The sequence below is a fragment of the Poecilia formosa genome, unplaced genomic scaffold (genome assembly GCF_000485575.1).
Source record: "Poecilia formosa unplaced genomic scaffold, Poecilia_formosa-5.1.2 Scaffold174, whole genome shotgun sequence".
In the NCBI taxonomy this organism is placed as follows: domain Eukaryota; kingdom Metazoa; phylum Chordata; class Actinopteri; order Cyprinodontiformes; family Poeciliidae; genus Poecilia; species Poecilia formosa.
In genome coordinates this window covers 1,166,458-1,188,364 of record NW_006800113.1, presented here as the reverse complement: position 1 = coordinate 1,188,364, position 21,907 = coordinate 1,166,458, and the positions used below count along the sequence as shown (strand labels likewise).

Genomic DNA, 21,907 nt, shown 5'->3' with positions numbered 1-21,907 from the left:
AGCCTGAACGCAGGAGACAACCACGAAACTTTGCAAAGTCGGCATGTCACACTTTTAAAGTGAGCTATCGGCTTGCATAACACCCACTGCTGTTAAACTAATCGGAGATGGCGGCATCAGACGAGGCTTTTAGGAGCATGTGAAGACAGCGCTGAGGAACTGTATAGATGATAACCAGTGGGTTTGGATCGTCTTATGCTCTTAATTCTATAAATATGATCTAAAAAATAAAAAAGTAACAAATGGACATCATTGTTTCATCATTTTTCATAATCCACTCTGTCAGACTGAGGTTCTGAACTTTTTTTAAAGCTTTTTTTTTATTTTTTAAAGGCTTGATGGTCATATGCATCTTAGGTTAAATTTTAACACTGAAAGTTCAACAGGGTGTTTTCTTTTGCATTATGCGTCTCATTCGCTTCAGTTTATTGCGCCTCTATTGTGAAATGACGTGTTTTATCTTCACTGAAAATCAGTCACACCTGCTCTCTGTGGCTGCGCAAGACTCAACGCGTCCACACCAGGATGTCTTCAAGGTGTTTATAATTTACAGGGTTTCACCAACTCAAACTTAAGACTTTGTAGGACCATTACGAATGGAATTTAAAACCACTCAATGCTAGCAATGAATGTCACGATTCATTGCTAGCTCGCAAAAACGCTAGCTAGCTAGGAAGAGTATGTTAGCAGCTAGTTACCGGTGACCTTAACCGACTCGAGTCACAAAATGCAATAAGAGGCATATTAAAGGTCATCCTGCTTTTATTTTAATGAATTTAAAACGTTTTAATAATGTGAAGACACTGTGTTTTATTACTTTTTACTTCTCCAGATGTGGGAAACATCCAAGTCAAACTCCAGACTGTTTATCATCCTGTGAGAATCTCACATTGGCTCTCGCCCAGTTTGACTGCAAGTTTTATATAGCAATTAGAAAAACATGGCTACAATGAGACACAACAAGAAGAGCCCTCATCACACCACCAGTCGACTGGTGACTCATGAAAGTACTGACTAATGGAATGGCGTTCAGGATTTTTTATTTTTTTTCTTTTATCCTGAACAGCGCAATCTCTTTTATTTCACCCTAGCCTCTTTGCTCGAACCGATTACAGCAACACAGCTAATCAGCATCCCACATCCTATCAGTTGCTACCCCCACTTTGCATGCGTCTGGGTCCATTTCAATCTGCACACAGCAGGGATTTCATTTAATCAGCTAGCTCCAACAGTTGGGAGGCAGTGTCTAAGCCTCGGGTGAGCACGGAGACCTGCGCGGCTCTACGTTTCAGTAGAGCTCGCTCTTTCTGGATTACTGTCAGAGGCATTACTGGAGCCTAATGCAACCTGCATCCATCCATGCAGGCCGGCTGCAACCACTGCTGCCCATTGATTTCACTGGTAGGAAGGAAACAAGTGGATTACATAATTCATGCGACTACTCCATTTGTACACTCGCTCTACTGGGAGGGGGTCATAACAACCGTCGGCCTGCAGCTCCTGCATGCCCTGACACGAACACCTCAGAGACGTGGACTCCACCTTTCAGTTGTTCAACCACAAACAAAATAGTGCTCAAGTGCACAAACGCTAAGCTTTATCTTCCAACGTGTCCTCATTACAGTTACAGAAAACATGCCGTTATATATAAAAAAAAATATATATATATATATATATATATATCTGTTCAATAGCAAAAAAAATAAATGCAACAATGCAACAAGAATATGGAACTGGATTGTTTAATATTCAAAATGCATTGATTTTTTCCCCCTGGTCACTGTGGCAGACAGAGAAAACTATTCTCCAGGTTCTTTGATGAAATGTGAATTACTGAAACAAACTATAGTCTAACAAATTGATACAATCTGATTGTACTTTTGAGCAGCTTTCTTCTGGCACTCTTTCAAAAACTGCATTTTTAGACGAGTTTAAAATCTAACAGAACAAACATTCACTTTAGTATTTTGATTTTATTTTTTGTGCATCAAAGTTCATGCGCTAGGTTGCTGGATAAAAAGACCAAAAACAGGATTTAAGTGCACTTATTGAACAGAAGAAATCAAAACCAGATTTTTCAGTTTTTGAATTTTGGACGATCACGGAAAAATTGGCCGCTTCCGATCCCGTCCTGATTGATCGGTGCATCAACAGCTTTGTCTCTAATCTACGGTTTTGTTTTTGTTTACTGGTTTATTTTCACCGCAGCTACAAATTCGTAGCACTCTGTTCAAAACAGCTGGGCTGACACGGTTTAATGAGTCGGAGCGCGTGTTTACACTCCCTCGCTTGAGTGCAACTTTATCCACGAGTAGCCGTTTCTGCTGAATTTGAAACCAGCCGAGTGATATAGTTTACATGTTTTCACATCGGTTGGGTCGACGGAGAAGACGGAGGCGAAAAAGGCGGTGTAGGATAAAGAAAAACTTACATATCGGCTGATGAGAGTCCGAAGAGTACTGAAATCCATCCCCATCCTGCTCGTTTTTCCTCTGCCAACACTTCTCCGTTCTTCTGTTTCTGTGTTTCTATTTCCCCACAGCCGCTGGCTTCCTCTTTATTTTTCTTCTTCTGTCCATGACTTTTTTTTCTCAGCCGAGTCTTCTTCCTAAAGTGGAGTGGGTTTGGTCCCAAGAATGCAGCTCCCGACACAGGAGACCAGTTCTCACCTTCGAAGCCCACAAGAAGGAAGCGCACAGTGGGCGTCTTCTACGGCACTTTCACCGCACTTCATCCAGAAAAAGTGTGCTTAGGCCCCCCTTCAGGTTTTTTCTTGTGCTCCCCTCCACCTGAGCGCGTGTACTGATAATCTTCTTGTCTCGCGCAGTGGCCAAAGCAGATTTGCTTTCATGTACGTCACGAGAGGCCAGGTGGTGCCTCTGGTCGGAGGTGGGACGCATGCGCGCTCTAGTGATTTCGCTGTGTAATTGATTAGTTGTTTTAGTTATTTATTGGTTATCGATTAGTGGGGGCGGGCCGGACTGTCCACCTACAGGTGCATCGCAATCAATCTGTATATATTTGAATATTAATATACGGCCATGGCAATTCTTTTTACGCAAGTCTTTTATAATATGAAGATTAAATGTGCAGACAGCAAGTTTGACTGGAAAATCAAATCAGCACTGATAGGTGACTCTTAAAAAACTTTTGAGCCCCAATCTCCACATTACCGAATGTTCTTCTAACTTTAAGACGGGATTTGCATTATAATTTTCTCAAAACTGTAGTTATTTCTGTTGGACACTTTTTCCTTCCACTATAGCTTCCCAGTAACATGCAAACATTGGTGGCTTGCTAGTACAATTTTATGACAAGCAACATGTCAGAGTTTTTAAATTAAAAGAAACAAATGCTTTAACTATATCACCCTATTTGTTGATCTATATAATTACAAACAAGTTTAAATTGGAATAATTGAAATAAACCAACTTTCCAATGAAATTCTATCTCATTCAGAACAAGTGGACATTGATTTACAGTGAGGATGGTAAATTCAGGATGATGATCACTGTTCGACTTTGTTGGTCTTCTTTCAACATATATTTCTACTACAGTTTCTACTGGTGTGATATGCTATGTACAATTAATTTGCAAAAAGTAAAAGGATAAAATTGTTTGATCAAAACATTCAGTTAGCAACTATAATCCTGCTTACATCACTAAGATGTTGTGATGTTGACTGTATTTATTTTACTTTAATTATTCATAATATCAGTTATTTAAGTATCTTTAGGTGGAATATGCCAAACAAATTGCAATGAATGTATTTTGTAAAATAAATGCCTGAGATCAAATCGGAACCACAGCCCGCACTACTTTGTTTCAAGGGGGAAATATTTTCATTAAAATGTCCGTTGTCTGTTTCCTGGAGACGCTTTCGGCGGGTTCATATGAATCATTAGTGTAAAGTTAGATAAGATAACAGTAACTACTTCTTGTTTTTGTCCTTCGAAATAAATTCTGTCAACAAGAAATTTGATTAAAAAAAACAAATATTAAACAAAACGTGTCATTATTTGGGGAAGTTTATGCTGTTTTATTTTCAAACGTTTCAGTCCTGCTATAAATTAAAAATATATCAGAAAATCTATATATTTTTTAAATGACAGAACTACTTTAAAAATGATTGCAGGTATTGTTTTAATTTAGTATTATATTTTATTAGCTTCTATTTTATTTTTCAGTGTCTGTGTTACTTTTGTTGACTTGTTTAAACATCTAGTCATTTTTTATTAATTCTTCATATATATAATTTTGAGATGTTATGTTTTCACTTTTTGTGTTTGTCTTTGTTTTATGTAAGTTAGAGTTTCACTTCGGTGGTTCTGCACATATAGCAAGTTTGCAACTTTGAAAAGTAACTTAATATTTAATAATGTGATACAATCAATATTTAAGTTATTTTTAATATTGTATATTTATATTTCATTTAATCTATTATTAATTGGTTACATTTTACTAAGTATTTAGTATTGAAATTATTTTGCGTTTTTTTATATAATTTTTATGATGTTTTTGGAACTGCAATTATAAATGATTCATGTTAGTCTCTTGAGCTTGTTTATTAATCATTGTTAAGCATCAGTGCTGTTATTTTGAAAGGAACTCGGTCACATACTTCCTGTGCCATGCTAGCTTGACCTGCTTTGTCAAGATGGCGTTGCTAAAACAGGGAGGCTGCAGTTAGTTGACATCCATCTAACGTATTTCTTATTTAGGGAAACGTCAGATACAGTATCCACGGACGGGATGGCAAATCTGGACCAGAAATCGCCCAATGTTCTGCTGCAGAGCCTGTGTTGCAGGATCACCGGGAAAAGCGAAGGTACGTCAGTAAACGTTAGCTTGGCCGCCTTATTACCACACTGGATCTTTCAAGGAAGCTCCAAGCCAAAGTTCCATTCAAAAACTTGCCATTTTGTTTCAATTAAATGTATTGCGTTTTAACTGTACTCTATACATACAACAAATATATCGGGAGATTCGACGGGGAAGGCTTGGGATTTCGGCGTAAACATTTTACGTCAGATCTCTCATTATTTATGAATAATTAAAGGGTTTCCACGCCGGTTTCTTGAGTTTTAACGACGTAAAACGGTTGAAGTGGCCGAGGATTGCAATCAACCAAGATGGGCGTTTGTTTATGTCTATATATTTTTCCAAAATCAAAAATTTACGAACATGTTAAAATGAATGTTTATGATTTGGAGATATTATCTGGTAGCTGCGACTGGACAGGCGGCACGTAGCGGGCTCGCTCATGATGCTGCACATCCCGCTCCTCGGATGTTCGTGTAATTTACTGCCCTTATGGCTTTGATTGACTGTTTTCTAGTGTATCCCAGCTCTCTGTTAGTGTGTGAACATTTTAGCCATCGTGCAGAGTAACTGGAAGTGTTTGCGGCTTCTGGATGCACTTGCACCCTGCTAGCTGCAGGCCCCTGCAGGATAGAAAACAGCCACGCCAGAGGCTGTCATCGTGGAGAGTGGCTTTTAAATAATTCACCCTCTGACTTTTTTACATTTTATCATGCAGAAATCACAAACTAAACACTTTGACTTAGGCAGCACATAAGTGTGAGGGTATTAAACACTGCTTAGCACAAATGCAAAAGGTTGAGGATAAAATGTGAAAAAGTGGATAAATTGAAGGAAGACCCTGTTTGCTAATTAATGGCCATGAAGGTGTTTTCTCTTGCCTTACCTTATCCTCTCTTTATCACTTTCAGCAAATGAATTAAAGCTTTCCATTTTAGTAGAGTTGATGTTTAATAAACAAATCTTGGATTTGGACTGAAACCAAATCCAATTTGAAGTATGATTAAACCATGGCATAAAAAAATAATTTTGCCCTCACAGATTTCTTCTGCTTTTGCTTTTTTAAATCATGAATTGACTTGAACCGACCAAATCTGTGCTGAGGGCACAGTCCTCGATGCAGCTGTCCTGGTCCATTTACTGCCCGTCTTTCCCTTCTCTTTCTGCCCTACTTCTTGTCCAGCTACTAATGAATAGAGGCCTCTAGTGCAAACAAACCTTTAAAACAAAAAAAAAAGGAAGAAGAAGAAGCAGCTAAATGAGGGTTTTGGAGTGTCCAGGTGTGGAGAAACAAATAAAAACATCAACATATAAGGTGAAACTTTTTTGGATGACATGCTGCCCTTTTGTTAACCGATCATGTGTTTCTGCAGCGGAGGTCGCCCACCAGTTCCAGTATGCCGTGCGAGTCATCGGCAGCAACTACGCCCCCACCATTGAACGAGACGAGTTCCTGGTGTCGGAGAAGATCAAGAAGGAATGTAAGTGCAGCTCAGACTGTTCATGATGGCAGCTTCGGATCATTACGTATTGCTATTCTTTGACATTGTCTGAAAGCAGAGCGGATAATAAATCCACATTATGTGGGCGTTCTCATTTTTTACGCTGGAAAACATTTATTGCGCCACAGCCGCTAATCCCAGTGGACTTGTATAGTAGCTGATGAAGTACAGTTGGCGGGAACACATTGATCTGCTCTGACGATAAAACAGAAACAGCTCGGCACTTCAGAGACTGAGACGATGAGACGTTGCTGATTTCTGAGTTATTTTAAATTGGACATTTGAATAAAGTCCAAGAACACAAACAAAGCAGCAGCAGCAGCAGAAACTTGTCTTTTGATTTCCATTGCCTTTGCAGTGCTGCGGCAGAGGAGAGAAGCAGATGCTGCTCTGTTCTCAGAGCTGCACAGGAAGCTTCAGACGCAGGTTTGTGTTTCCTGTTAGCTTTAGCTAACCTCTGTAAACATTTCTATTAATCCATGTTTTCCTGCTTTGTCAGGCTGTTCTGAAGCATCGCTGGTCGGTTCTCTACCTGCTGCTCAGCCTGTCTGAAGACCCCCGCAAGCCTTCCAGCAGGGTAGGAGGAACGCCCACACAGCTTTACGATCCGACGCTGAAAGTGAATTTAAAGATGGCTGAAACTGACTTCCCTCAGGTTGGAAACTACGGGGCGCTTTTTGCCCAAGCCCTTCCCAGGGACGCCCACTCCACCCCGTTCTACTGCACCCGACCCCAGAGCTTGGCCCTGAGCTACGGCGAAAGGGGCGCCGGCCTGTCTGGAAGCGTTGGGACCAGCGGGATTTCGAGTCTAGGGGTCTACACGCTGAATGGACCCACGCCAACGCCGCCGCCACTGCTGGCTGGGTGAGGTTTGATGTTCACGCTTCACCCGTTGTCTTTACACCTCACCTAAGAGGCTTCCAGTAGAACACAGTTGTTAATCTGATGTTTCTATAAAAGTCGAGATAGAAGGAGAACCAATTAGCTCTCACCTCTTAGCCCTGAGATGTTATAACAAGTTTATGAGGCACCTGAAGGCCATTTCACCTCCATTTGCTCTCATTAATGATTCAGGAGACCTTCAGTCAAAAAGTGACCAGTAAACACTCTGGGCTCACTTTTTAATTAGGAAGGAGCGACAACAAGGTTTTCCAGTCTGAAATATATGGCTACACCTTAATGGTGCAAAGTGATGCAAATGGAAGGAGATTATTTCATGTTTCGCAAGAAATTAGATAGGAGAACTCTGTTAGATTTATGTCAGGGTTCCTTTATAATAATAATAAATTCAAAAATGACTTAAAATAAACATTTCTCAACCAAAAAACCCATGGCTACTTTGCCGCATTCGAGTATTTTTCCATTTTCTTTTGGCAACCAACTCAATAAGTATTCCCAACAAAGCTTCAGATTATTTCCAGTACAAACCAGAACCTTTTTTGTGTGTTCCAGTCAACCTTCCCAGTCTGCAGCTGCAGTTACTCAGACGCTAGGCTCACGGTTAGCCTGGGTGCTCCCTATAAGCTCCTCCCCTTCAGCCATCTTGGCTCCGCCCACAACCCGGCCACCAGTCGGGCCACAAGTGCCGACCATCAGACCGGTCCGACCTCGCAGAGATGGCGATGCAGCCGGTGAGTCATGTGAACAAAGACACAAAACTAATAAAGAACAAGATTTGTTTTCTTTTTTATTAAAGCATTAAGTATTGTTTGGAAGTAGTTATTGATGTCACTGTGGTAGTAATTTAACTCACAGAGGCAGACTAAAGAAAAACAGAAATAACCATTGGCGTCACTAATCCCTAAGGAATATAATCCCAAAATGTCTCTGCAACATGAAGTAGAGGGCTGCACGTGCTGGGGAGGTCTCTGCTTGGCCCACTTCTGTTGCAACACCAGAAATGTAACTTTCCAAGTTTTTGCAGCGAGAACTTTTAGTTTTTAAAATATAATTGTGTGGCAATAAACATTTAAAATATTATTCTCAAGCAGACGTGCCTTAAGTTGTTAAGACCAATTATTTTTTTTTTTTTTGTATTTTGTCTCAACGTTTTTGTTTTAAATCGCATCTCCAGTTTTGACCAGTCGTCTTCTTCTTCTGCAGCTGCAGGTGAGGTTAACGAGGCGGCGCTGGTGCGGGACATCCTCTACGTCTTCCAGGGAATAGATGGCAAGTTCATCAAGATGAACGCCCAGGACAACGGCTACAAAATAGACAGCAAGGTAGGCCGGCGTTTGAAAGTCGTGAAGCTGAAATTCCTCAGCTGGTCAGGAGATCTGGACGCGACATTCAGAGTGGGACGATGGGATCAGATGATTGTTGATGGCGCTTCAGCAGGTCGATCGTCAACGTCTCTTGTTTTGTTTTCTCTTCTTTTGATTTATTTTGTTTCCCCCCTGTCTCCTGCCGCTTTTGTTGTCATGCCGTCGATGCGGAGGCTGCGGGTGGGACTGGTTCCGTTTTCTCTCAGTGGGACTAAACATAGGCCTCTGGTCGATGTGCTCCATCAGGACACACTCCCACAGGAGGCGTAAATAAATTAGCCAAGGACAGAGGTATTTTGGACAGGGGTTTTTCTCCTACTTAACCTCTGCGCAAAGCTTCCCAGATAAAAGGATTTGTTAAGCAGATGAAAATTTAATGCGTCATTAAATGTGAACTGCGCTCCTGCTGGGAAACCGTTCTGTTGATGCTTAGTGGGCATTCTGAGGTATTACTGGCCGCTCGATGGAAGCTGCAGTAATTTTTAGCTCTCCATTAATGCTCATTACCTGCTCAAGGTAAATGTATAACACAAGACTCATCGACTGCAAAGGCAACACAGACCTACTTACTCAAATGTTATAATAAATGATAAGTAATGTTATATTACTATCCTACAGATTTTTCACTTAACCCCCTAAGCCTTTATACACATTAGATATACATTAAATTATGAAAAAAAAAAGGAAAAAATTATTTTTTAAAAGTAGAAAATAAACATTTTTGTGCTTAAAATGCAAAACCATAAGATTACTGTAGTGAAATTGAACAGGGTGAAGCTAAATCTGTGATATCAACTTGATATGCTTTTGCCTCTCCAGGTGGTGCTATGCAAGTCCCTGAGGGACACCAGCAGCAGACTGTCTGAACTCGGCTGGCTCCACAACAAAGTCAGGAAGTACACCGACGCCAGAACCCTGGACCGGGCCTTCGGACTGGTGGGCCAGGTGTGTTTGGGTTTGCATTGCGTTTGTTTTTGTCCTTCCTGCGTTTCTCCTTCTTTGCTAATCCTCCATTAATGCCGAACCGTGCAGAGCTTCTGCGCGTCGCTTCATCAGGAGCTGAAGGAATACTACAGGCTTCTCTCCGTCCTCCACTCACAGGTAAACGCGCAGACCGACTGCGTGTGGAGCGTCTCTGACATCGCCGTGTCGTTGATGTTTGTGCGGTTTTAGTTGCAGGTGGAGGACGAGCAGGGTGTGAGCATGTGCACAGAGAGCAGCTTGACGCTGAGGAGGCTCCTGGTCTGGATGTACGACCCCAAAGTGCGACTCAAAACGCTGGCGGCCCTCGTTGACTACTGCCAAGGTGGGTCGGGTTCCTCCTGCAGCTTCATGCGGCGCGCTCATCGTTACGTGACCGGATCCGCGCGTGTCTGCAGGTCGCAAGGGAGGAGAGCTGGCCTCCGCGGTTCACGCCTACGGGAAGACGGGAGACCCGCAGATGAGAGCGCTGGTCCAGCACATCCTCAGCCTCGTCTCCCACCCCATTCTCAATTTCCTCTACAGGTGGATATACGACGGAGAGCTGGAGGACACGTACCACGAGGTGCGGTCGTTTCCTGTTTTGGGTCTGATCGGTGTACTGAAACGCTCCTGAACGCCGCGCTTAACGAGGTCGTTTTGAAAAAAAAAAAAAAAAACTCGTTAAGAGTTTATGGCTTGTTTCGGGAACATTGTTCCCTTCAAACGCGCTGATGTTTGACCCCAACGAACGGCAGCATTAGGTGGAGCTGGAGAGGGCAGAACGAGAACGACCGCCTCTTAAACGAGAACTGATGAGAGCGGCGTAATGGAGACCACCATGATGGATGCGTCTCCTTTTCACCTCCCCTCAGCCTCTCTCGCATGGTTATTTATGGATTCACAGTTATCTGTTGCGCTGGAATGGATTTTAGTGCTGTGTGTTTAAAACGGCCCAAATTAAATTGTTAAACCTTTCAGAGTGAAAATCACCCGGGAGGCCTCACACGGTCGCTACAGTAACGGTTGATAAGACATGAAAAATATAACGCGTTGTGACTTTTAGAAAAATATTTTAAGTTATTTTTTTTTTAGATCGGAACTGGTGAGTGGAGCTAAATCAAATCCTAATAAAAATGTAAGTTGAAAAATCTAATAAGAATATATATTAGAATAAGCAAATTGACTTAAAAAAACCCAGTATTTTTGTCTAGTTTAACATATTTGCAATAGATACTAGATAAAAAAAAAAACTTGGTAAGATTTTGAGTTTTTGCGGAGTAACTGTGTTATAAATTACGTATTTTTTCAACTAAGTATTCACTTATCGGTTGACTTCCCAAAGCATGTGGTCGCACTGAATTTTATTAAAGAGGCTAAGCACAAATGCACGCCACACCTTTCAGATGTTGGTTCGTAAAAAATAAAAGTTAATGTCTTTTTGCTTTCTTTTCACTCCACCATTATGCACCACTTTACTTTGGTTATCACGGAAATACAATAAAACATGTTAAATTTTGCAAAATACTCTTTAAAAACAGGCTTTCTCGTGGGCAGGTGATGTTTTCTAAACCACAATACAGTTAATCTTTGTGTACAAAGGCTTCAAAAGAATCTCTCCTCTTTTAATCTTGTTGTTTGCTTGTAGTTCTTTGTGGCATCAGACCCAAATGTGAAGACGGATCGTCTGTGGCACGACAAATACTCCCTCAGGAAGTCGATGATCCCCTCGTTCATCACCATGGACCAGGCTCGCAAGGTAGACGCTCCACAGGCCTCCGTGACGAAAGACACAACGCCATGGAAACGGCAGAGAATCTCCACAAGAACCAGTCATCTTCTTTTATTTATGTATTTTGTATTCTTAGGTCCTGCTGATTGGCAAATCCATCAACTTCCTGCATCAAGTTTGTCATGACAGAACGCCGCCGGGCAAAATCACCCCGGCGTCCAAACCTGCCGACACGCCAAAAGATGGTGACGCTCTCGCTTCGTCCAGATTTCTTCTTCTGTTCTTGCTCCTTTTTTTTTCCTCCTCTCAAACTTAAATATTTCTGATCAAATATCTAAAATAATATTTTTCCTTTGATTTATTTTTGATAAGCGTGACAAAAAAAAAAAAAACCTGAAAAAATGCGTTATAAAGGGACTAAATACTTTTTCACAGCACTGTAAGTATTGAACTCTCCAGTGTTGTTGTGGGAGTCAGGGATGCTAATGACATCAGTGTCCACTCTGTATTGATGGTCATATTGACCAATGTTAGTGGACTGGCAGGGATCGATGCTTTTACCGCTCACCGGCTTCGTCCTTCTGCCCTTCTGGCTGCGGAGGCCAGACCAGGATTCATTGATCCAGACTCGGTTTGATCTGCAGCTTTTCCTGCGCAACACGCAGGTGTACCGCAGAAAACATTGATCCGTTTGACTGGAAATCCAGTCAAGGATACTACCTTCTGTTTTGTTTATCAGTTCATACATCATCTGATGAGTCCACCTTTGGATTACAGCTTTTCGATACTTGTCTTTGTAATTTAACGGGTTTTTTTTTTTTTGTTTCTTGGCGTTTTTAATCACGTAAATTGCTTAAATATGTTTTGCAACTAAACCTGAGTGTAACGAAAAGTGCTTTTATAAATGCATATTGCTAGTTTTGAGTTAAGACGTCGGTGTGGAGCGTCGTCGATGCCTGGATCTGACTCTCGTCTCTCGTTCTCCTGCAGCTGCGGAGCTGCTGTCGGACCTGGAAGGAGCTTTCCAGGAGAAAATCGACGCGGCGTACTTCGACACCAGCAAATACCTGCTGGACGTCCTGAACCGCAACTACCTGCTGCTGGAGCACCTGCAGGCCATGAGGAGATACCTGCTGCTGGGCCAGGGCGACTTCATCAGGCACCTCATGGACCTGCTAAAGTCTGACCTTCCCCGCCTTCCGTAACGATCAAACCATCCCAGCGTCCAGCCGGGGACGTGGGGGTTGTAACCGTGTCGTTTCTTGGCAGACCCGAGCTCGCCCGTCCTGCCACCACGCTGTACCAGCACAACCTGACCGGCATCTTGGAGACGGCGGTCAGGGCCACCAACGCGCAGTTTGACAACTCGGAGATCCTAAGGAGGCTGGACGTTCGCCTGCTGGAGGTGCCGCTGCGTTCTCGCCGTGAGAAATCCAAACATTTCTTTTAGATTCTTGCCGACGGGTGGCGCTGTGTCTACGTTTCGCCTTCAGGTGTCTCCTGGTGATACGGGCTGGGACGTTTTCAGTCTGGATTATCACGTCGATGGACCCATTGCAACAGTAACGCCCATCTCTGAAAATCAGTTATTGATCAAACGTTAACTCGCTTCTAAGATGTGTGTCTTTCTGGTCATCAGGTGTTCACCAGAGAGTGTATGGGCCACTACCTCAGAGTGTTTAACTTCCTGTGGAGGGCCAAGCGAATGGAGTACACACTGACCGACATCTGGAAGGGACAGATGTGCAACGCCAAGCTGCTCAAAACCATGCCTGGTACCTTACACTCACACACACACACACACACACACACACAATCCCGCCCAAATACTCTTTATACTTTGTTTTGAAGGCTAATGCTCTTTAAGAATTCGACCAGCACTTCACATGCACATAAAACCGTGCTAAACTACCCGAGGCATTAATGCGTTTTATTCTTTACTGATGCCCTCAGACATCTACCAGGATATTATCACATATATTAACCTTTGATTTAAGAAATGTGAAAAACAAAACAAGCTTTTAAAAAGTGCGACGCAGATCCTTTAACAAGGCGCAGGTCTGTCACCGTAACAAACGTTTGCGGGCTGATAAATTGTCCCACAAATTATTGAACGATAATATTGTTGTTTCGAGGCCGTTTCCAAGTAACGCATTGCGTGTTTGCTCCCTGAAAGACCAATAAACTTTGATTTCAAGAAGAACACTCAACAAAAAAAAAAAAAAAAAAAAACATGCAGCCAAAAACATAACTGAGACTGTAAACAAGACTGCTCTTCCAAAAATATTAAACTGGAATTTATCACACTCATTTGAGTTTATTTATTTTTTGTGTAATTGATTAATTTAACCATGTTTTGACTTCCCGTCGGCCTTCAGTTTGGTCATTTGTCTGTACCTGTCCTGTCCTCCGTCGCCCTCCAGAGCTCTCCGGTGTGCTGCACCAGTGTCACATCCTGGCCTCTGAAATGGTTCACTTCATCCACCAGATGCAGTACTACATCACCTTCGAGGTCAGACCATTAGCGCTGCTGCCGCCGCAATGCTCTGCAAGAGAGAAAACCGGCGGCTGCAGACGGATGTGTTGCTTCGAAATAATCACGTTGTTCATTAAGTGGATTTTAAATATTAAAAGAAGTTGTGGAAGCATGAGTTGTGCATCGTTGTCACGTTACGAATGCCCAACTTGACTCCTATAAAATGTGTGTGTGTGTGTGTAGGTGCTGGAGTGCTCATGGGACGAGCTGTGGAACAAAGTCCAGCAGGCCCAGGACCTCGACCACATCATCGCTGCCCACGACGTCTTCCTGGACACCATCATCTCCAGATGTCTGCTGGACAACAACAGCAGGGTGACGCAGCGTTTTCTACTCCGTTCCATTTCCTCCCCGCCTCTCCCCGCCGTTTGACTCATTCCTGCTTTTATCTCTCCGCCTAGTCCCTTTTGAACCAGCTGAGGGCCATATTTGACCAAATTATCGAGTTTCAGAACGCGCAGGACTCCCTGTACCGCTCGGCGCTGGAGGAGCTCACCCTGCGGCTGCAGTTTGAGGAGAAGAAGCGGCAGAGGGAGGAGGAGGTGAGATGAAACACACACAGACGTGCCTTTATTTGGGAAGATATTCCCCGTTTAAAACAACAAAAAAAAAAGGAATGGGTAAATGTACATTAATGCTCTAAATGTGCAAGAATGATGGTAACCTCATGAGCACCACAGGGTTCCTGGAGTATGTTTGATATTGCTGAGAAAAACTAAATTAGATTTATTTTAAGATAAAGTCATAACTAACATTTGGGCGACTCCATCAGACCTGTAATAGTCACAACAGCTGCTGTAGTTTCAGAGAAAAAGATGGAACATAAAATTATTTGATTTTTTATTTTTTTTTTTTGCGTTATACAGTATATAAACTATTTAAAAATATAAATAAGTTAACTAATAACTAAAGCAAATTTACAGAAATTTTAGTAAAAAAAAAAGTTCCTAGGATTTTTTTTTTGCTCTTGGTAAAGCGTGGCACCATCTACAAAACTCAGGAATTTTGTATCTTAACTTTAACTTATTTTTATTATCTAAAATTGCTTATTTTTTCAAAAAAAAAATTAAATACAGATGTTTTTTTATCCAGTTATAAACCCCCCCAATAAAAATCGCAATATTTGAATCCAGTTCAAGAGTGTAAAATGTAGGCATATTTTACTGAAAAAAAAAATAAAAATAAAAATCAAAACTACCAAAATATATCCTCTGATTTTTATTTATTCATTTATTTTTTGTCACTACCAGACTTCCATACATCCGATGACAGTTCCAGGTCTGATTTTTATTTTTTGTCACTACCAGACTTCCATACATCCGATGACAGTTCCAGGTCATCAGTGGTCATAAACTCTAAAGCTCAAAAGCTTTTTTTTTTGGGATGCCATTGTGCTCCAAAAACAAAATCTATCACGTAAAGTAAATAACATGTTAAAAGTTAAATCTGCAGCGCTTAAGAGATTTTTAAGAAGTTATCTGTTGAATTGCCCGTGCACAGTGAAGTATCCCATCAGGACTGATGTCTTGTCTGGTGGTTCAGGGCGAATGGGGCGTGACGGCAGAACAGGAAGCGGAAGAGAAGAGGCGGATTCAGGAGTTTCAGGACACCATACCGAAGATGCGATCCCAGCTTCGAATCCTCACCCACTTCTACCAGGTTCTGTTTGATTTTCCCCGTCGTAGATCCGACTCCACGTTTGGGTAATCCAGCAGCTAATGACTTCTTCCTGCTTCCTTCTGTTCAGAGCATCGTCCAGCAGTTCCTAGTGCTGCTGATGACCAGTTCAGACGAGAGTCTGCGCTTCCTCAGTTTCAGGCTGGACTTCAACGAGCACTACAGGTCCGACTGCTGAATCCCAAACTAATCCACGTTTACAGCTGTAAACGTGGATTTACTGATTTTGAAATCAGTTCTATCTCCTAATTGAAACAAAGTCACACACACACACGCACACACACACACACACACACACACACAACACCTTAGGGATCAGGGAGTGTGGGGAAGTTTCTGTTTTTAATTTCACTTGTGTTTCCTTTTTTCAACTGACCGACAGAGGAGCGAGGAGTCAGGTGAGGCTGAAGGGCTCTTAGAGCAACAGCAGCACACTTTAGGTAGATTTTTTTTTGCCCTATTGGGAAAATATAAAATGCCCAATAGTCGATTACTTGAGAAGAGATGTGTGTGCGTTTACCTCAAAGTTTTCAGCAGCTGAACCACTTTTCCAAATTTTCTGATTGAATTTTCTATCAGGGCCAGAGAGCCGAGGCTGCGGGCGTCGCTGGGCGCCACCAGAGGGCGCCGTCTGTCAAACATCTGACGTGAGGGCCGCAGCTCAGACGGCCGACGCTTCCCATCGCAGCACAAGGTGTGACCTCACACACAGGCCACCTCCGCCCACCGCTCTGGAGACGCCATGGAAGGGGAAAAACATCTGGAGCAGACCAACCCTGACAGGATCTGGGCTTGATATGAGAATTCTGCAAAAAAAAAAAAAAAAATCGATATTAGTTTGAGTGAGAGATGAAAGACGCAGCCGTCCGACCGAGATGTCCAGGTCACCTCACATGGCATGCCTTACTAAAGGAGGGAAAACTGTTTCTCAGCCTGGTTGCCAAGTCCAGTCCCAACACACCCGTCTGTACATAGTGTAAAAGAAAAGTGTATGGATGTGTTGAAGCACATGTGGAACCACATGTGGCTTTCTGTCTTCCCACTAGAGGGCGACCAATTTGAATCTGAGGTGCATTTCTTTTCCATTTTTGTTTTCATAGAGGTTATTAAAATAATACAATATCTATTAACTGTTAGTACTATTCTTCAGTAAATCTGTCAGGAGTTTTTTGTTTTTTTTTTGTTGTTGTTTTTTTCTAAACAAAGTTTTAGTAGTTTGGAGAAAACCAAACAACCAAGCAGAAGCTGAAGGAACAAACTGGAGATGTTTTATTTACAATCAGGATCTGATTGCAATATTTTTCACTTCCTCTTAAAAGGGCGGATATCATATTTATAGAGTCAAAGCAAATAAGATATTTAAAGTGTGAAACAAATTACAATCAGCTTTTCTAAATTTTTTCCCCCCCTTTTTTCAAGACAGATCGGTCCTTTACAAATATTTTTCTCACGTTAACAGAGTCTTTTGAATAATTAGTTCAAAATAGGAACCAGTTGTTTAACTAGATGACAGCATAGTGTCTGTACTGATGGAAGAATTTGATCTGTGCAGAAAACATGGAAGTAAACAGCCGAACTATGAATTTCTCCTCAATAAAAAAAAAACATAGTGATGTACGCCCTTTTGAAAGCTGATCACTGTCAGGTTAGCTTGTTCACAATCACGTGAGATTTAAGACACACAAGTGATACACCCTTGGATTTACAGAGAACCTAAGGGCAGAATTAATCCATTGAAATAGTCTTCATAATTTATTTATTTATAGTTTTTTTTCTACCAAATAGGGAATCTGAAATGACTTAATTTGTATTTTAAATGTGTTTCTTTCCTTTTCATTTTAAACTGTAAATGTTCCTTCCTTCTCAGAGGCTTATCATTAAATACAATCGTCAAAAAAACAACAACCACAACAACCTCACATCTCGTCACCACAGGAACTGTTTCTTTTTTAAATTGTACATATTTCTACATAAACAAAAAAAAAAAATCAATGGTCTAAATAAGTATTTGTCAGAAAATGTTTACTTGGACAGCATATTTTTTAGAAGCACGTCTATTCCAGCTGTGATAATCGAGCATTTAAGTTAGGTTCGCCACATTTACTCAAGATACGTCTCGAATGTAGATCGCGAAGTGAGGGAGCCGCGATCCGACATCAGGGATGGTTTAAAAACTTGCTTCAACAGCTCATGTTTCTCTTCAGTATTTCAACAGTAGCAGTTCGTTTGGTGCAGAGCGGTACGTGTTCGACAGCACTGCCGTTCGGTGACAAATCTTTTACTTCTGCAGCTGGAGGAACTATTTCAGGTTTTTGGTAATGGTCACATTTCCCTCTTCGCCCCCATCAGAGCAGGTAAACTTTGGTAAGGTGCAGACATTTCTCTGAAGTGCGTAACCTGACTGAACTGGGGTCAGGACTTGTACGCTGTCTGGTCCTGTAAATTCATTGGGTAGCTCGTAAAGTAATGTAAATGTTGGGAATAATCCACCCTACTTCTTTAATAAAATGTATTTTTTTCAACAAAAAAAGTCTCATTGCTTAAATGTTTCTGCACAGTCCTTGAGATGATGCTGTGTGATTTGGTTTTTGACTTATACTGCCACCTGCTGGCAATAGGACAGAAGTAACAACTACATTAAAAGTTTCCAATCCTTACTTGTCCTCTTTTCATTGGAACTTCCCATAAAAAGTATCTTTAATACATAAATATCATGTTAAGTCTTATGCAAATAAAGACACTTTAATGCAATTTCATAGCAGTTATCACAATATATAAAAAATATATTTAACCATCAATGGCAGCATAAATTTATCATTGCATGCCATCAAAACCCCTCAGACACATATACTGCTCTGAAAAAAATTGTAAATTAAAATTTATTTCCTGAATGTTATTCACACACCACTTACATTAAGCATCAACTAAAACTTATCACAATAAAAGTACTATTTTCTCCGTTTGTTTCCCTCTGATAATTGCAAACCTCCACAAAATTGATCAGCCGCAATAGGTCGTTTTTGGGGTTTTTTAACTTGAAGTAATCAGCACAAATCCCTGGTTTCATTGACCGAAATCTATCAAATCAACAGAAATGGATGCCCTGAAATCTATCACTATTATATCAGTTTATAGACCTGCTTTCATTGGACTTATTTTAAATAGGGGCCTCACAGATAGGGTTCATTTTAATTGATAATGACATTGTGCTGACTCCATCAGTATGTTTTGACTAGTTTATATTGTAAGTGTAATTACTGACACCTAGTGGCTATCATTTGTTTAGTTAATTTGGGCAGTTAAGCAGAACTCGTCCAGTGGTACACGTGGTGCTNGACATTCTGTGAAATTCATGATAGTTTATTTTATATAGTTATTGTTATTTAAAATAATAAATACATTAATTAATATAGTAGACAATAAGTGCCAACAACTTCCATAGTAGTGAGGATAAATTATTGGCTAAACTTAACTTGTTTGGTAAGTTGAAGAGCCGCTTCTTTCTCTGCTTATATCCAAGTCAGATGTGAAGTAGCTTTCGCTGCAGCAAACACACAACACGGCAAGATAATTATATTAGGCATTAAGGACTCCAGTATCTACAGTAGAATTATTTTTTTTCTTTTATTCTTTTTGTAAATTTGCTTTATTTCGAAGTAAATAAAACAAATTTTTGTCTTTTTACTAGCCGCAAGCCAGTAAAAAGAAAAAGTCCAACAGCATTTTTTAAGAAAAAAAATAAGAGACAACATACCTATACCGGTTGGTTTCTGAAACAGAACAGCCTGCTTCTTCTTCTTCTTCTTCTTCTTTGGCGGTTGAGTAAATATCACCGCCACCTTCTCGCTCTGTGTTTGTGGAAACTTGTGTTTCATTGGCGCCACCTGGCGTTAATTAAACACCTGTTACATCACCCCAGGTACCTGGCACCGCACTTTTATCAGTGAGAGTGCATTACTACATTCTCACTTTTTAAGTTTCTGGGTCATCATTATTAATTATTACCTTGACCTTCAGGTCACCTTCACCTGAGATTAAGCTGCCGCACAAGTTTAAAACCTATGCTCACTATTAATTTGTTACGTGACCAATGGTGTCATGCTGTTCGTATAACCGAGACATTTCTGACTCTATCGCTGCAGTTTGCGACAGAAGACGAAGCTGGTGACGACCGTACGGTCAGTGGGGGTTCATGCGTCTGTCCATGATGAGCGCAGCCAGCTCCTATCACCAGCTGTCTCAGTTAACTTCATATTTTCTATTTATTTTTTTTGTTCATGGCAATAATGAACAAAAATAAATAAATACTACTTACCACTTTTTCAAATATTTTACTATTATTTTTCCAGTTTCCAAACAAAAACAAAAATACATAAATGAATCATGAAACCATTGAAAAAAAGAGCCACTAGAGGGAGCAAGAGTCTTTCTTTTTATTACATTTTTGCTTGCTCAATAAGCCTTATTATGGTGGTTTTAGATTCCTGGTTTTATGCAGCGAGATTTTCACATTTTAAATTATATCGTGAGAATTTAGCGAGGACACAGATGAAATGAAAAAATGAAACTAGTCTCCACATCTTACCGCTGAGTTGTCCTTTTTCCAGCTGCAACATCTCATTCGACTGGTTTAATTTCTGTCCAGGACTTGTGAAAGTGTGCGTGCCTCATTTGTGAGTAAACACCTGCTCACCTGTCCGCCGAGCCGTCTCTTCGGGCGCATATAAAGGAAGCTCCCTCATCTTTCTGGATAACAGTTTGAGAAAATTGTCAATTTGAGAAGCCAGAGCAGCGAGGTGCTTGACTGCTGAACTGGAACAGCATTTTTCTTCCTTCTGCACACTCCTCCATCTCTTTGTGTCTGATGTGATATATCTGAGTGCATAGAAGTGTTTGTGAGTGCATCGGTCAGTGACAACGAAATGGTTTCTGATCTCTCTAGACATTTCTCCTAGTATTCCCAAAGCCGTGGGCGTGATTTTTTTCCCCCCTCCTCGAAAATAGCTTTGCACTGCTGACCTTTATATTGAACAAGACTTCCGTGGAAAAAAAACAAACAAACAAAAAAAACGACCTGGTATCAGTCTATTCCCATCATGTTCGTGGTTCTCGTAGGTCCTGACAGCCTTGGAGGGGTCAGCCATGCGCCTAAACTTCGCAGAATCAGAAAAGAAGTACATGTTGCATGTTGTACATGTTTAAACGTTTTTATTGTTTTACTGTAAATGTAGCAGCCTACCTGCCGGTATCCTCTGCAGCTGCTACACAATTTAAATCAATATTTACAGCCAGTGTGTTAGTCACCAAAATCATGTAGTTGATGGTCACACAGAGGTCATCCAGTGAGATCTGCCAACGCTCGGATTTGCTCAGATATCTTGACGCTTGGAGATTTCTCCAGCGCATAAGAGCGATTTCAAGCAGTGTTGAAGACAGGATTTGTTTCTATTTTCATTTGGATTACATATGACATATGGTGAAATTGGGGGTGGACAATAAATCAATAATATTTTTCAAATTTCAGCATTAAATCAGAAACAATTTTACTTTTGAAATCATACTTCCTTTTATTATTTCTATCTCTTGAGCTTAAGAGAAAGAACCTTTGCAAATTGATTGGAAAGAAGCTTTAAACATAACTAATAGCATTTTCATTAAATTAACCAAGTCCTCTTCTTCTGTGGTAAAAGATTAAACACTGCCGTTGCACTCTGTTTTGTTAGTCCTTCTTTTAAGATGAAAACAAAAGCTGAGTGCACTTTCTTTTTGCACACTATGACACAAATATCTGTTACTAAAAATAAAAAAAATCCGACTTCCAGTGTACAAGACAAGAAAATTCAAATGGTTATTATTTGACACACAACAATGAAGCAAAAATGAAAAATAATGCCCTAAATTAAAACTTTTCTGAACAACATTCAGCAGGAAATATTGCAACTTTTTGTTTTTTGCACGACTTCATCAGTTCACTGTGGAGGGATGTTGGTAATTTTCTATAATCCACAGGCTCAAATCACAAAATTATACATGATTGATGTCACTATGGTCAACATTTTGGCTTATTTCTGCAGCACAATAAAAACTGCTTGACCTAATGTAAAAAAAAAAGAATGACAAAACCAAGTCACGTCTTTATGGCCTTGCTGCAAAGATGCATGACTGAGGGATGAAGAATAGCCCAGCAGTCTTTGTATCTTTTCACCGTTCCCAATTTTATCCGGTGTGAAAGACACAGCTGGTTCAATTCCCTGCGACTCATTCAAACCACGATTTTCTGTTGTTTGCCCTTCCAGCTGGGTTTGAAGGTGAGACAGGAAAGAAAAAAAGGAAAAAACAAGAATGTCTCTGTGTATGTTGTCAAGCCTAAAACAGACAGATGACATTTTACTGGCATTTCCGGCAGCAGGTGTGT

The 21,907-nt window shown here is 40.9% G+C and overlaps 2 protein-coding genes across 13 annotated transcripts in view; one reads left to right on the top strand and one right to left on the bottom strand.

The window, feature by feature from the left end:
* The window catches only part of atp11a (ATPase phospholipid transporting 11A), a 38,535-nt gene extending 35,621 nt beyond the window's left edge, over nucleotides 1-2,914 (bottom strand). For 6 of the 9 annotated variants that reach the window (XM_016678135.1, XM_016678137.1, XM_007565346.2 and 3 more), the window contains exon 1: nucleotides 2,432-2,913. In XM_016678135.1, the coding sequence (XP_016533621.1) occupies nucleotides 2,432-2,476 (45 nt within the window). In that variant the 5' untranslated portion in view covers nucleotides 2,477-2,913. Of the gene's footprint in view, nucleotides 1-2,431 lie in introns of all 9 variants that reach the window. The other 3 variants (XM_016678138.1, XM_016678142.1, XM_016678139.1) reach the window with 1 other exon arrangement.
* A 1,705-nt stretch (nucleotides 2,915-4,619) lies between these two features.
* tubgcp3 (tubulin gamma complex component 3) lies at nucleotides 4,620-17,480 on the top strand. 4 transcript variants are annotated; one of them, XM_016678149.1, is made up of 24 exons: nucleotides 4,620-4,828; nucleotides 6,195-6,302; nucleotides 6,682-6,749; nucleotides 6,823-6,900; nucleotides 6,979-7,187; nucleotides 7,776-7,954; nucleotides 8,433-8,545; nucleotides 9,407-9,532; nucleotides 9,620-9,688; nucleotides 9,761-9,893; nucleotides 9,967-10,133; nucleotides 11,196-11,306; nucleotides 11,416-11,524; nucleotides 12,270-12,459; nucleotides 12,549-12,684; nucleotides 12,773-12,841; nucleotides 12,919-13,054; nucleotides 13,703-13,791; nucleotides 13,999-14,130; nucleotides 14,217-14,357; nucleotides 15,358-15,474; nucleotides 15,563-15,657; nucleotides 15,875-15,890; nucleotides 16,072-17,480. In XM_016678149.1, exons 1-24 carry the CDS (start codon nucleotides 4,753-4,755, stop codon nucleotides 16,141-16,143), a joined length of 2,739 nt encoding a protein of 912 aa, XP_016533635.1. In that variant the 5' UTR covers nucleotides 4,620-4,752; the 3' UTR covers nucleotides 16,144-17,480. The 4 variants fall into 4 exon arrangements, with proteins under 4 accessions (XP_016533635.1, XP_016533633.1, XP_016533636.1 ...); XM_016678147.1 differs by having other exon boundaries at nucleotides 8,427-8,545; XM_016678150.1 differs by lacking the exon at nucleotides 15,875-15,890.
* Nucleotides 17,481-21,907: the final 4,427 nt, after the last annotated feature.